Genomic DNA, 16,888 nt, shown 5'->3' with positions numbered 1-16,888 from the left:
CCATGTTTTCCTATCTCCTTGCATATGCATGGGGTATTGCCTTTCTCCATTGTTACTACAGTTTTTATAGGATTTTTTTCAATAGAACATATATCTGGTCAAAACCCTGTGTATCTTTCAGAAATGTTCTCATCTCAGTGAAACTTCATGATGTTCTTTATTCTTCTTATTGTTCAAGTAGCCTTGTTCTTCTCTTGAACTCCTTAGAGTCTATAACCTAGAAATTTGATCTTTTGCAACTCCAGTGAAGTTTTTTTAGGTTTAAACCAAACATTGAAATTTACTTGATGGATGCCTGTCTGCATGATATATTGGAGAGGAATGACAGCTTGTCAGAGTTTAGCATCAGTGTTTTTCTTCAGTGTAGAAGCATGCAGCAGTTCATGTAGGAGTATTGTCAGCCATCCAGGACCCATTTTCTTTGGTTTCTCAGGTGACAGGTCAGGTACAAGAAAGAGAAGTTCAAATCCATAACATCCTCATATTAAGTAGGAATAGTTCTTTTAGTCCAGAAACAATTTACCAATCAAATGCCTAACAGGTGTATTGTAAAATAATGAATCAGGTTTTATGGGGAACAGAAATAGAAAGTTAAATTACGATCAAAAACTCATATAGAAGAGGAAGGAGTTTTGTTAAATATTTACCCATATCTATTTTGTGGTATTTTACCCTGCTTTTGCATTGTATGATAATTTTTGTATACCTCTTTATTTTTGCTGCTCCTGATTCTACTCTCAAGGTCAGAAACTATGAGAATATGTCTTTCTTTATAATATCTGTGGTCTAACCAGGTGTGAATGGTGCATACCTATAATTCTTGCTTACTGGGGAGGCTGATGCAGGAGGATCATGAGTTCAAAGCCAGTCTCAACAACTTAGTGAGATCCTCTCTCAAAAAATTAAAACAAAAACAAACAAAAAATGGACTGAGGATATGGCTCAGTAAGTGCACCTAGGTTCAATTCCTGGCAAACCACTGCTCCCCCGCCCCCACCTCCACAGGTATGTATGTGTGTGTGAGACTGTGGTCTAAAAGGTTACCTTATATACATGGTGAGCATCATTGCTAAACTCCACTTATTTCTCTGTAATTTTTTTTGCTAGGAGTCGAACCAAGGACCTCCATACATTCTAGGCAAGCTCTCCATCAATGAGCTGTATCCCCAGCCCTTATTCATTCATTCATTCATTCATTCATGGGTCTCAAGTTGCTGAGGCTTTATTTTTTTTAATATATATATATATATTTTAGTTGTGGATGAGCCTTCATTTATTTATTTATTTTTATGTGGTGCTGAGAATCGAACCCAGTGTCTCACACATGCTAGGCAAGTGCTCTACCACTGAGCCACAACCCTAGCCCCCTGAGGCTGGGTTTGAACTTTTGAGCCTTCTTCTTCAGCCTCCTAAGCTGCTAGGATTACAGGTGTGCATCACCGTGCCCAACTTCCCAGCCTTTTTTATTTTATTTTGAGATAAGATCTCAATAAATTGCCAGGCTGGCTTTGAACTTGGGATCCTCTTGCCTGAACCTTCTGCATAGCTGTAGGCAAGCACCACCATGCCCAACTTCTGTATAGTTTTTAAAGGACACAGTTGAAGTAATCAAAGGCAGCTTGGCAATGTGTATCAGTTTTATGTGCATTTACCATTTTTTGTTCAGCATTGTGCCTCCAGGGATTTATGTTGTTTAAATACTATATATGCAGAAAAGATATATGAAGGAAGTGTACAAGTGCAGTGATAGTTTTAACTGTAAGAAATGGAAATAATTTGTTAGGATAGTTGTTAAGTTGTAGTTCATTCATATCATGAAATAAGCAATTATTACCAAGAATAAGGTAGGTAGATGCATATTGTCATTTAAAGCAATTTGTTCATATAGTCCTAGTTTTCAAAAACAAAAATTACATAGGTATTTATGGATAGAAATATTTAGAGGGGGATACATGGCAGTATCAATGTGGAAATGTTTGGGGATCAGGTAGTCTTTTCTTATGTACTTCTATATTTAAATTTCATAGTAGTAATTGAGTGTGGTGTCCCATAACAGTAATCCTAGCAACTGGGGAGGCTGAGGCAGTAGGATGTCAAGTTCCAGACCAGCCTTAGCAATATGAGGCCTTAAGCCATTTAACTAAGACTCAGTCTCAAAAATTTAAAGGGCTGGGGATGTAAGTGTGCAGTAAAGCCTCCCTGGGTTCAATCCCAATACACACACACACACACACACACACACACGTATATTGATTAGCAGGTATTCATTTTGAAACTAAGAGATTTAACAGTATAGATATTAGAGTAGAATTAGTCTAAAAAAGTATTCAGAAAATATTGGAGACTATTCTTTTTGTAATCTTCTGTACCATTGAATAACCTCAGTTTGTGCCTCTTTCTGGCACATTGGGTCTCACAACAGCAGCTACTTAGATCAAAATTGAAACTTTTTAAAACAGGAACAGTATATTAAACAGTCGATTATACAAATTCTTTTTTATGCTGTTGATCTTGTGACCATTAAGTTACTATAAATAGTGCAAATAGTACTGAATTCTAAGGAACAGTTGTGAATAAGTAGTAGTATAAGGATTATCATGAAAAAATCATGTCAAGTAGTAGACAAAGTATTATAAAATATGGACACAGAAACAGTTTATAGTAGATATAGTATTATAAAATATGGGCACATAAACAGTTTGTATATATGAGGAGAGATTAATTTAAGACATAGATTAACTCCCACATTCATCAGCAGAAATTAGCCAACGAAGGGCTTAGGAGATTTTGCATGAGTAATGAAGACAGGAAAGGGATGTATGTAAAATACTAAGGCCAGGGACCTTACAAGTAAACAACAGTTGGGAGTTGTTATTCCCAGTTTTATCATTAGTTGATAAGTCACTATCACTAAACTGTTACCAGGCTAAAACTACAGATCATCTGATGTAGGCTGCTGCTCATGTTTTTTCTTCTAGAAATCCGGGTTCATTGTGAGGTTTCCTAACTTCCTAATATTCCTGATGTGCTCAGTTATGTCTCAGCATACTGAAAATGTACATAGTTTTTAGCATATTGAAACACTTCACATTCAGGTCAAGGTCTATATAGATTTAATATGTGCTTAGTAACGCTTAAATTATTCCCATCACTTCTCTCCACCCATATGCTTAGTTGTTCCCACTGTCACTCTATGTGTATGTGTTTTGCTACCCAGGGTCACTTTACCACTCAGCTATATCCCCAGCCCTTTTTATTTTTTATTTTGAGACAAGTCAGTAAGTCACCCAAGCTGGCCTTGAACTTGAGATCTGTTTGCCTCAGACGCCTGAATAGTTGGGATATAGATGTGTACCATACCACTACACCTAACTGCCAGTGGATATAGTAATAATAATATTTGGTTTTTAGTAATTTTTTTGGTGGGGAGGATGCTGGGGGTTAAACTCAAGTGTGCTTACCACTGAGCCAGCCCTACGCCCACCCACCTTTATTTTTCCAATTTTTAAAAATTTATTTCTTTTTTGGTACCAGGGATGTAATGTAACTCAGGAGTGCTTTACCACTAACTCACATCCCCAGCTCTTTTTATAGAAATTACTATCTTTCTATCTTCCTTTGGCCTCATTAAGTAGCTGAGGCTGGCCTTGAACTTTAATGCTCCTGCCTCAGCTTCCTGAGTTGCTGAGATTACGGATGTGAGAAACCAGGCCTGCCTGGCCAAAATTTTGAGACAGGGTTTCGCTAAGTTGCTGAGGCTGGCTTTGAATTTGTAATCCTCCTGAGTAGCTGTGATTAGAGGCATGTGCCATTCTGCCTGACTATAGTAAACTTTTTTAATGATAGGAAAAGCATATTTGAACTTGAAGTAGGAAATTTATTTTACTTAAATAAAAAACTAAAAGTTGGTTCTTTGAAAAAATAAACAAAATCGACAGACCCTTAGCTATGCTAGCGAAGAGAAGAAGAGAACTCAAATTACTAGCATACGGGATGAAAAAGGCAATATCACAACAGACACTTCAGAAATACAGAAGATAATCAAAAACTATTTTGAATCCTTATACTCCAACAAATTAGAAGATAGTGAAGGCATAGATAAATTTCTTAAGTCATATGATCTGCCCAGATTGAGTCAGGAGGATATAGAAAACCTAAACAGACCAATATCAATTGAGGAAATAGAAGAAACCATAAAAAGACTACCAACTAAGAAAAGCCCAGGTCCGGATGGGTATACAGCAGAATTTTACAAAACCTTTAAAGAAGAACTAATGCCAATACTTTTCAAGCTACTTTGGGAAATAGAAAAAGAGGGAGAACTTCCAAATTCATTCTACGAGGCCAACATCACCCTGATACCTAAACCAGACAAAGACACTTCAAAGAAAGAAAACTACAGACCAATATCTCTAATGAACCTAGATGCAAAAATCCTCAATAAAATTCTGGCGAATCGGATACAAAAACATATCAAAAAAATTGTACACCATGATCAAGTAGGATTCATCCCTGGGATGCAAGGCTGGTTCAATATACGGAAATCAATAAATGTTGTTCACCACATCAATAGACTTAAAAATAAGAACCATATGATCATCTCGATAGATGCGGAAAAAGCATTCGACAAAGTACAGCATCCCTTTATGTTCAAAACTCTAGAAAAACTAGGGATAACAGGAACATACCTCAATATTGTAAAAGCAATCTATGCTAAGCCTCAGGCTAGCATCAATCTGAATGGAGAAAACTGAAGGCATTCCCTCTAAAATCTGGAACAAGACAGGGATGCCCTCTCTCTCCACTTCTGTTCAACATAGTTCTCGAAACACTGGCCAGAGCAATTAGACAGATGAAAGAAATTAAAGGCATAAAAATAGGAAAAGAAGAACTTAAATTATCACTATTTGCAGATGATATGATTCTATACCTAGCAGACCCAAAAGGCTCTACAAAGAAACTATTAGAGCTAATAAATGAATTCAGCAAAGTGGCAGGATATAAAATCAACATGCATAAATCAAAGGCATTCCTGTATATCAGCGACAAATCCTCTGAAATGGAAATGAGGACAACCACTCCATTCAAAATATCTTAAAAAAAAATAAAATACTTGGGAATCAACCTAACAAAAGAGGTGAAAGACTTATACAATGAAAACTACAGAACCCTAAAGAGAGAAATAGAAGAAGATCTTAGAAGATGGAAAAATATACCCTGTTCATGGATAGGCAGAACTAACATCATCAAAATGGCGATATTACCAAAAGTTCTCTATAGGTTTAATGCAATGCCAATCAAAATCCCAATGGCATTTCTTGTAGAAATAGAGAAAGCAATCATGAAATTCATATGGAAAAATAAAAGACCCAGAATAGCAAAAACAATGCTAAGCAGGGAGTGTGAATCAGGCGGTATGGCGATACCAGACTTCAAACTATACTACAGAGCAATAGTAACAAAAACAGCATGGTACTGGTACCAAAACAGGCGGGTGGACCAATGGTACAGAATAGAGGACACAGAAACCAATCCACAAAACTACAACTATCTTATATTTGATAAAGGGGCTAAAAGCATGCAATGGAGGAAGGATAGCATATTCAACAAATGGTGCTGGGAAAACTGGAAATCCATATGCAACAAAATGAAACTGAATCCCTTTCTCTCGCCATGCACAAAAGTGAATTCAAAATGGATCAAGGAGCTTGATATCAAATCAGAGACGCGCCGTCTGATAGAAGAAAAAGTTGGCTACGATCTACAGTCGGTGGGGTCAGGCTCCAAATTCCTCAATAGGACACCCATAGCACAAAAGTTAATAACTAGAATCAACAAATGGGACTTACTCAAACTAAAAAGTTTTTTCTCAGCAAAAGAAACAATAAGAGAGGTAAATAGGGAGCCTACACCCTGGGAACAAATCTTTACTCCTCACACTTCAGATAGAGCCCTAATATCCAGAGTATACAAAGAACTCAAAAAATTAGACAATAAGAGAACAAACAACCCAATCAACAAATGGGCCAAGGACCTGAACAGACACTTCTCAGAGGAGGACATACAGTCAATCAACAAGTACATGAAAAAATGCTCAACATCTCTAGCTGTCAGAGAAATGCAAATCAAAACCACCCTAAGATACCATCTCACTCCAGTAAGATTGGCAGCCATTAGGAAGTCAAACAACAACAAGTGCTGGCGAGGATGTGGGGAAAAGGGTACACTTGTACATTGCTGGTGGGACTGCAGATTGGTGCAGCCAATTTGGAAAGCAGTATGGAGATTTCTTGGAAAGCTGGGAATGGAGCCACCATTTGACCCAGCTATTCCCCTTCTTGGTCTATTCCCTAAAGACCTAAAAAGAGCATGCTACAGGGACACTGCTACATCGATGTTCATAGCAGCACAGTTCACAATAGCAAGACTGTGGAACCAACCTAGATGCCCTTCAATAGATGAATGGATAAAAAAAATGTGGCATTTATACACAATGGAGTATTACTCTGCATTAAAAAATGACAAAATCATAGAATTTACAGGGAAATGGATGGCATTAGAGCAGATTATGCTAAGTGAAGCTAGCCAATCCCTAAAAAACAAATGCCAAATGTCGTCTTTGATATAAGGAGAGTAACTAAGAACAGTGTAGGGACGAAGAGCAGGAGAAGAAGATTAACATTTAACAGGGATGAGAGGTGGGAGGGAAAGGGAGAGAGAAGGGAAATTGCATGGTGATGGAAGGAGACCCTCAGGGTTATACAGTGGAGGAGGTAGAGAGAGAGGAGGGGAGGGGAGGGGAGAGGTGGGGAGGGGGGAGGGTGGAGGATGGGAAAGGCAGCGGAGCACAACAGACACTAGTATGGCAATATGTAAATCAATGGATGTGTAACTGATGTGATTCTGCAATGTGTGTATGGGGTGAAGGTGGGAGTTCATAACCCACTTGAATCAAAGTGTGGAATATGATATGTCAAGAAATTTGTAATGTTTTGAACAACCCACAATAAAAAATTAAAAAAAAAAAAAACCTGATGGTAATATGCATAGTCAATCTACTTTATTTAAACAATGAATAAACTCATTTCTAAATGTTCAAAATAAATAAATAAATAAATAAATAAATAAATAAATAAAAAGTTTTGTTATGACACGGAATATACATACGATGTATCTTATCCACAAGATATCTACTTACTTTATAGACATTTTATTTGTATTGCCAATGTTTAAGTATTTATCATTTAAAATTAATTCAAAGAGGGGGGAAAAAAAAGAATAAGAATGGGATTCTCATTAATGAAACTTTTTTTTTTTTCCCCAGACCAGAATCCGTAGAAGCTAGCCCTGTGGTAGTTGAGAAATCCAACAGTTATCCCCACCAGTTATATACCAGCAGCTCACATCATTCACACAGTTACATTGGTTTGCCCTATGCGGTAAGTGTCAAACATTTCTCTGGAAGAAAATTTCTAAAATTTAGAGGTTGAAAGAAAATGGTGTGGTCTTATGCTTAAAATGGAATGTTTTATTTTATTTGTTTTTTTTTAATATTTTTTTTTAGTTTTAGGTGGACACAGTGTCTGTTTTTTTTATTTTTATGTGATGTTGAGGATTGAACCCATACCAGGCAAGCTCGCTACTGCTTGAGCCACATCCTCAGCCCCTTAAAATGGAATATTTTAAATGCACATTTGTTTCATATCATCTGAAGAATATAGATATATACTATGTAGTTTTATAAGAGTAATCTTCCTAAAGATTTTAATATTATTATTTTGCAATTATGCTATTAGTACTTTAGGTTACATTTCTTTCCCATGAGTAAGGTTATATTGTGTTATTTGCTGTTAATTCTAAATTATATAGTAATTTACATGTTAATATATGTAGTTTTCATTTGTTGAGCACTTGTTATGTGCCAGGCTTTATGCTAAGCATTTGTACATACAGTGTCTCATTTAATCCTCAAAAAGAACCTCTTGATATCTGGTTTGCATCCCTATTTTTTATCTGAGAAAGTGAAACCTTCTCTAAGTTAATTTATTCAGTAATGCATACCTAATAAGAGCCAGAGATTAGATCCAGTTTCAGAACTGGATGCATTTGTGGTATTATGAAGGTACAATTGTGAGAAATTTTATTACTTGGACCAAAGTAAAGATTACCAAATTTTTAAAAACCCTATGTTATATAATTAGAGTTAGTGTATCTTCTGTTGTTGTTTCTATTATTCTTAGTTTCTGTATTCTTGGAAATTTTTTATTTTTTTGACCTTTATTCTCATGTCCTGCACCTGCTTTCATCTTGAAGGTAAAGCTGTGTGACCAGAGGACTATTATGATGTCTTTTGATTTGGGGGTCAGGGTGACATTGATGTGAAGATGATCTCCCCAACCTTGTAGATAGCTATATTCACTTACCACTGTTTTAATATATTGCTTAATCAAGTTATTTTTTTTTAATGGTATTCAGGAAGAGTTGAGCCAGTTTCACATCTCTTTTGAGTTATAAAATTAAGGGTTAAATTTTGTTTAAATTTCTTAGGGCATATTGTTGAAATGAAATAATATCATTTTATTTTTGTGTTCCATTATCCAGGACCATAATTATGGTGCTCGTCCTCCTCCAACACCTCCAGCTTCCCCTCCTCCATCAGTTCTTATTAGCAAAAATGAAGTAGGCATATTTACCACTCCTAATTTTGATGAAACTTCCAGTGCTACTACCATCAGCACATCTGAGGATGGAAGTTATGGTACTGATGTAACCAGGTGCATATGTGGTTTTACACATGATGATGGATACATGATCTGTTGTGACAAATGCAGGTAAAATATTTCAAAACATTATTATTTTTTGAATGCTCCTAACCTTTGTCAATTTGGAAGAGATGACTAGAACCACTTTTGAAGGAATTTATGATTACATTTTTTAAAGTTGGACTTCTACTATTATTGATGCGGTTCATTTTGTTCTTAGAAAAAGCTCATGTCAACAAAAGCTGTCTCCCAATCTATGAGAAATCCCTATTGTAAATTGAGTAATAGATAATCAGTTCTGAATTATATTTATATAGGATCATCTCTTTTCCCTTAGTTCAGTAGCAATACAAGTACTTAGAGGAGTAGATAAGACAAAGAGAGAAATTATGTCCTTTGAGTTTCCTTTGCAATTATTTGTGCTGTGTAGTCAACTGTGATTTTCCATTTTGGGGGAATTAAACATTTTGATTGATGTTTATTTGACCTGACTCTCTCACCTCCTTTTGACTTGAACCTTGCAGCACTCTGGAGTCTTCTTGTACCAGAACCACAGTCTCCCCTCCCCCAACCCTGATTCAACCACCAAGAAAGGCCTCCTCCCCTAGAGAAGGTGTGATTGGGACAGAAAGTGGGGTTTTGTTTCACTTGGGTTATTTATTTATTTATTTTTTGTGGGAGGGACTTTGGGAGGATGGAGAGGGAACAGTAGGATTTCAGCCTTAAAAGTTATTGAGTCCATCCCCTACATAGGGTAGGGAGTAGAGAGAATTTAGGCAATAGAAGGCAAGAAAGTTTGGTAGCTTTATAGGATTTCCTGAGTTTGCTCCTTATGGCTTACTTGATTTGAAGTAGCATGGCTTATATCCATATTTGAATGTAATACCCATATAAAGATGCATCCTAGACCCTAATACAAATTAGTTTGCATTATTTATAAAATGTTCCCACCCAGTAAGTTAAGTGATTTGGAGTTGCATATTATTAATATAAACTTGCAGTTAAAGGTAATATTTTAAAAAGCTCAATTTATTTTTGCCCCCAAATGGTAAATTAATATGTAGAATGTGAAATTGGTATTGTATTTCTGAAAGGTTGTAATATGAATACTTTTTAGTAATAAAAATGTGGTACCTATTCAGATTTAAAAATAAATTCCCATTGTATATTGTACACATCATTACCATGAGCACTGACATCAGTAAATTTATTCAGGAGGTAAATTGAAAATATAAAAAAATGACATATTGTTTTTCTTATATTATTGTCAATTCTTATTGTAACCAGTCATTTTCTCTTTAACTGACCCACTGTGATAAATTACGAACCACCATGTGGCATTGTTTTTATATTAATGTATACTCAGCAGTGTTTTTCTTTTGATCCAGTTACAGTGATCTATGTATGATATGCAGTTATGTCTATTAGAGAGTGGTGAAATTGTTCTTAAAATTTTTTTTTATATCCATCTACACATTCTTTTCTTAAAATATTTTTAGTTGTAGATGGACACAATACCTTTAGCTTTTTATGTGGTGCTGGGGATTGAACTCAATGCCTCACATGTGCTAGGCAAGTGCTCTACCATTGAGCCACAACCCCAGCCTCATCTACATGTTCTTGAAGGACCACTTTACAGTGTTTGGATTATTCAAGGTATTTGCTTCTCAGTGACAGCTCTCTATTTTTCTTCTCTCTCTTTGCTCTTTATTGCTCAATCTGTAATGTACCATACAGCTTAATATCTCTCTCTCACTTTTTTTTTTCTTTTTTGACGTCCTACAGATTATACCCCAAATCTTTTTTATTTAATTTTTTTTTTTTTTAGTTGTAGATAGACACAATATCTTTATTTTGTTTTATTTTCATATGGTGCTAAGGATCAAACACAGTGCCTCACACATGCTGGGCAAGAGCTCTCTACCACTGAGCTACAACCCCATCCCAAGGCTTAATCTTTTTAAATCTTTTCCCTTTATTCTTTTTTTTATGTTGCCTCTTTATATTTTTTCAATATTCCTGCACCCATTATCATTGCTTTCAACCCTGACATCTAGAACTCTGTTCATTTATTCATTTTCTATCTTTGTTTCTTCTGGATAGCATCATTATTTAGCCCTCAAATTTAATGTCATCTATTTTTCTAACCTTCATTATCATTTGACTGCTTATTTTTCCTTTTTCTTTCTTTGCGTACAGAGGATTGAACCCAATGGTGCTTTGCTATGAAGCTACATTCCCAGCCCTTTTTATTTTTTGAGACAGGGTCTCATTAAGTTGCTGAAGTTTTTGCTAAAGTGCTGAGGCTAGCCTGGAATTTGTAATCTTCCTGCCTTAGCCTCCTGGTTGCTGGGATTACAGGTGTACAGCACTATACCTGTCTTGCCCTGCATTTCTTTTTCACTTCTTTTATAAACATATATTCTATTACATACCTCCAAAATCTACTAGTTCTTGTCTTAACATTCTTAGTTAAGAACAACAAAATAAGCAGTTAGTTTATTACTTTTATATTAGAAGTGGCTAATTATTATGTAAAGAATAGCTAAGACTATTTTTGCAAACAAACATATACATTATTTCAGATAATTGAAAATTTGGCAATAAAATAATAACAACAAATTGAGAAGTTTGCTGAAGGCTGGTCCATACATTTCATTGAAAATAATTAGGTTTAATTTCTCTCCCCCAATGAATGCCTCTTGGGTTCTTTGATTTCTTTTTCTTTGCCATTATTCTAATTCTGTCCTTTTAAAGCTTAAATCTGGAATGTTGGGAAAGCCTCTAGTTTGTCTTTTTACTTCCATTTTCTTAGCTACTTTGTACTAATACTATATGCCACTGAAATTGTTAAATGTTGACAGAAGAAATTTGCATACATCCCAGTATTCCAAGTCCTATATAATCTGACTGTACTTCATTAATTCACTTTTAGCCCCTCCTCTGATTTCACAAAATGAATAATTCTCTTCATTTATATTGGCTACCATCTGGCCACCTTCTCCTTGTATCTGTTTATTGATAAATACAAGAATGACACCTTTTCTTCCTATTTGCCAAAATGAGATTATTTTCACACCCATTATCCTCTATAGTGCTTTCCCCATGAACTTCAATTAGTGTGGACATCTCCACATTGTAATTTCTAATAACATACATAATCTTTACCTTTAGCATTTTAAAATTGTATTTGCTTTAGAAATTTATTTTTTATATCCTATTTTGCCCTCTTGTTTTTGCATCTCAAAATTTTCTGTGAGGATACACTTCTGTGAATTCCTCCTAGCACCTTTTAGAATGCTAAACTCAAAGTAGGCACTGCTTAAGTGGTGGTTTAAATAGAATATAAAATCTTAATTTAAGGATGGTTTTAACATTTTATATGTTTTCCTTTTTTTAAGTGTTTGGCAACATATTGATTGCATGGGGATTGATAGACAGCATATTCCTGATACCTATCTATGTGAACGTTGTCAGCCTAGGTAAGTTGCACATACATGGTAAGATTACCAGTAATTTCACTGAGCAAAATAACAGAAATTTATTTATGAATTCTACATTAAAGAATTAATAATTGTATTTTACTGATTTTTGAGAACATTTTCATTTCTTCTGTTTATTACTATTTTTATATCCCCACATCTCTAAAATGAGGAAGAATCTTGTCATTTACCATATGATGTATAGTTTACTTTATAGGGATTTTACTTTATCGTGTTGGTTTCTTTTTTCACTGAAATACCACTTCTTTGATTACATACAGAATTTAATAGGTCTGTTATGACTCCTGTTTGTAATATATGGTTTTCTTCTTAACCCCATTTCTTTCTTTCTTTATGGATATTTAGACCTATATAAAACTTAAGTAGTATAATGAGCTCATTTCCCCCACCTTGCTTCAGTAATTATCAACAATTATGTTTTGCCTGTTATTTTTACTTTAAAGATAAAATACAAGAGTTTATAGTTAAAATTACAGTTTAAATTTAGGAATACAATTTTTTATTTAATGTTTTATATTGTTTATACATATGTCCTTTTATCAGTTTTCAACAACACAGGAATAATATAATTAGAATATCACATGATTACTTAATTGTTTAATGTCCTACAAAAGAATACAAGAATCTCAAAAGTAATACCAACACTAGCACCATTAGTGAGATTACATAAAACTTTTTTCCTCATAGGGCATAGTTCTTAAAGAGGGTAGGGTCCATTTATTGTATTTAAAATCCTTTGAAAGAATTTCAGTGTGTCATTACAACCCAATTTATGCATACTTAAGTTTAGATTATTAGTTCTATTTTTCTGTTTAGTTTTCAGTTATTGGTGATATCACATATAGTTGGAAAATAATGCAGAAATCTTGTGTATACTTACATAGTTTCCCTATTGGTAATATCTTGTGAAACTGTTAATTGAAAATTATAATTAGTATTTTGACATTGATGCAGTCATGGAGTCAAGTTCAGAGCATTTCCATTACTGCAAGGTTCCCTTATGCTGCTTTATAATCATTTCTACTCCACCCCTCCCAACTCTGACCTTTGGCACCCACTAATCTGTAATAATATATAATCTCCATTTCTATCATTTTTGTCATTTTAAGAATGTTCCAAAAATGAAATAACATAGTTTGTGACCTTTTAGAATTGGCTTTTTCATTCAGCTGAATTCCCTGAAGAGATATCCAATTTGTTACATGTGTTACTGTTTCATTCCTTTTTTGTGTGTGGGATGTATGTGGGGTGTGTGTGTAATGTGTGTACACAGTTGTTTGTTTACACATACATAATAGTTTACATGTTTAGTTTTATAAGAACTTTTCACACTGTTTTTCATAATGGCTATCTAATTTTACGTTCTTACCAGAAATGTATGAGTAATCCAGTTATTTTTTTTAAACTTGTTTTAAAATTTTTATTTACTCTTATAATTATATACTTTATAATTATGTAAGATGTGCTTCTATCATTCTAAATTCAAATATATAAAACAAGATATATTCCAGTAAGTCTAACTTCTATCCTTGCTCCTTCTACACCAGAAGTAACTATTTTTAAAAATTGATTTTTTCCTCCATTACTTGTTTTCTTACATGTAGATATGTACCTATATATTTGCATTTTTCCCCCTTACATAAACAGAAGCATATTACACAAAGTCCTTACATTTCTTTTTTTTTTTTTCCTCTTAAAAAAAATAATATGCTGAAGGGCTGGGGATGTTGCTCAGTGGTTAAGCACCTCTGGGTTCAATCCCCAGTACCAAAAAAATGTGCTAAAAGATCACTTCATATAGTGTATTTTTCTATACTACTATCTAGCTTCTGGACAGACTTAAGTACTATGATTTATTCAACCAGCTCCTTCTGGGAAGACATTTATTTTCAGGCTTTTGTTATTGCAAATCAAAGTGGGATTGTACTTTTAAAAGAGTAAATGTATATAAAATTTTGCCAGCTGTTGCCAAATTCCCCTCTGGTGAGAGCTATGCAGTTTTGAATTCCCTCAGTAATGCCTGTTTTCTCAAGTCTACAATAGAGTATTTGACAGACTTGGATTTTTTCACAGTTGAGAAATTGTAATCTCAGTATAGCTGTATTTCTCTCATTGTGAGTGAGACTTTTCTATGTTTTTGTTTTATTTTATGATAGTTACTAGCTTTTGATGGAATAAGTGTCTGTTGATGAATTCAGTAAGAGTAGGTTAAAAACTGACCAATAAGAGGGCAACTGATAAGCAGTTGAAAGAGATCTGCTTATCATTCTATGATAAGTAGAATTGTTATGTATAATGCTAAGATAATAATTATGTGTCCTGGTAGACATTAAGGCAAGTCTGTTACTGAGTTATAGACATTTCAGTCCACAGCCCTTATTCTTTCATTTAAAATAATCTTATTATTTGGTCTCTACACTAATAAGTATATACAATTAAAAAGTTGGGGGAAAAATACTAATTCCCATGGATGATATAGGTCAAGGACAGAAGCTGTTGAAAGTTTATTACATGTTTTGTAAAACGTTTAGTGTTATTTCAGGAGTGCAGATAATTTAAGGCATATGGTAATGTGCAGTAGATAACTAATTCAGTATCATAAACTTAAGTTTAATTTGTGATTTTAATTACATTGTTAACATTATGGGTGTTTTTTCAGTTTTTTTTTATTGCACTGAATATTGAATTTGAAATAAATTGTGCTCCTTTCCTAGGTAAAATAGTATTTTCTAAATAGAATGAAATAGTCAATTGGCCTTTACTGCTTTAATATTAGATCATATCTAAACTGAAAGGCAAGAGAAGTTGCATGTATTTTGTATTGTTGATCTTTTACTAAAAACATTAAAAAAATTCTTCATATGTAGGTTTATGAAAATCTGATCAATAATTATGTTAAAATTTTAATGTAGGAATTTGGATAAAGAGAGGGCGGTGCTGCTACAACGCCGGAAAAGGGAAAATATGTCAGGTGCGTAAAAAATTTAAGTTTAGTGTGATAGAGAAAATAAATGACTTGTATGGTTTTAGTTAGATATAAATACCCTATTGATGAATTTTTGTTGTATATATTATTTACAACCTCAGGTATAGATTTTAAATATTCTTTTTTATGGCTTATAGATTTTGTATATTGATTTAAGGAAACATATTTGTTCTTCAGAGAGATGGCGATCCATTAGTTTATCATGTGAACTAGAATCTCTTTGTGCACGTGCGTGTGTGTGTGTGTGTGTGTGTATGTGTGTTGTGGGGAATTGAACCCAGGGCTTTGTGCATGCGAGACAAGCATTCTACCAACTAAGCTATATCCCCAGCCCCTCCTTCATTTTTAAAGACAATTTCCTAAATTCTATATAAGATTTGCCATGCTTTCATTTTGGTTTAAAATATTTTTGGGTTAAAACCAGTACAACTGCTTTTGAATAATCACAGTTTATTTAGCAGTTCCTCCTTGATGGACATTTTGGTTCTTTTTCATTATTTTTGTTTTTAAACCCCCCTTTTTTTTGGCTAGATCCCTAGAAATAGAAGTCCCAGTGTATTTAGTGTATTTAGTTTTTCAAGGTGTGGCTAAATTCCTCTCCATAGGGAATTTTTGAATTGCCACTGCTAATGTATGGTAATGCCTGTTTCTTTCCTCATTCACACAACCAGAGTTTTGTTGTCAGACTTTTGGATCCTTTGTAGTTTAATGTGTAAGAAATGACATTTGTAGTTTGTATTTAAATGTACCATCTTCTTATGAGTGAGATGAATAAAGAAATTAAAAAATATGTTTATTCTTTAGAAAAACAGAGATAATACTGTGTCATGTGGAATGCTCTTTTACTCTTTGAAATAGAAGTATTAAATGTCCAATAATTTCATTTTGCATTTGAAGATGGTGATACCAGTGCAACTGAGAGTGGTGATGAAGTTCCTGTGGAATTATACACTGCATTTCAACATACTCCAACTTCAATTACTTTAACTGCTTCAAGAGTTTCCAAGGTCAATGATAAAAGAAGGAAAAAAAGTGGGGAGAAAGAACAAAACATTTCAAAATGTAAAAAAGTACGTTTGCTTCTTTTTAAAATGAGTAGATAAAATAGTATATAGGGGAATGAGTTTTATAGTAAAGGGAGAGTAATGAATTATAGCTAAACAGATATAGCAAAATCTAAACAAACATTTAATATATTTAGTGTGTTTTGAAGATTGAAGTGGAATAGAAATTTTGCAAACTGCTTGAAATTGTCACTCTGATAAAGTCTGAGTGTAAAATACAAAAGATTGCTATTTTAGAAAACAAATGACAGTCTTAAATTTGTAATAACTTGTAACTGGTAAGGAAGCATGTGATAGTTGTTTATACCTACTCTTCTCTATTTGAATACTATCTGATTATTTTAATAAGGCTTCCTGTTTGAATTTCTTACCACTTAGGTTTTTTTCCACTTAATATTCTAAGATCTGAAGGCAAAAGAGTATCTATTAGCTAAGTTTTCGTTAAATTTGTTAATGAAATTTTGTTAGTGACAGATCACATATATGATTATGATCCCAAAAGATTATAAAGGGAAAACTTCTATCATCTAGTATTTTCATTGTATGTTTTCTATGTTTAAATAAAAAAATACT

The 16,888-nt window shown here is 33.9% G+C and overlaps 1 protein-coding gene across 4 annotated transcripts in view; it reads left to right on the top strand.

Annotated features, from left to right (window-relative positions):
• The window catches only part of Kmt2e (lysine methyltransferase 2E (inactive)), a 94,964-nt gene that overhangs the window by 46,609 nt on the left and 31,467 nt on the right, over positions 1-16,888 (top strand). For all 4 annotated transcript variants that reach the window (XM_027926451.3, XM_071613206.1, XM_071613215.1 and 1 more), the window contains 5 exons: positions 7,325-7,439; positions 8,602-8,831; positions 12,164-12,244; positions 15,178-15,236; positions 16,149-16,321. In XM_027926451.3, the coding sequence (XP_027782252.2) occupies positions 7,325-7,439; positions 8,602-8,831; positions 12,164-12,244; positions 15,178-15,236; positions 16,149-16,321 (658 nt within the window). The remainder of the gene's footprint in view (positions 1-7,324; positions 7,440-8,601; positions 8,832-12,163; positions 12,245-15,177; positions 15,237-16,148; positions 16,322-16,888) is intronic.

This window comes from Marmota flaviventris, chromosome 1 (assembly GCF_047511675.1).
Source record: "Marmota flaviventris isolate mMarFla1 chromosome 1, mMarFla1.hap1, whole genome shotgun sequence".
Taxonomy (NCBI): domain Eukaryota; kingdom Metazoa; phylum Chordata; class Mammalia; order Rodentia; family Sciuridae; genus Marmota; species Marmota flaviventris.
The sequence above is the reverse complement of the archived record's forward strand: the minus strand, read 5'-3'. Positions and strand labels throughout refer to the sequence as shown.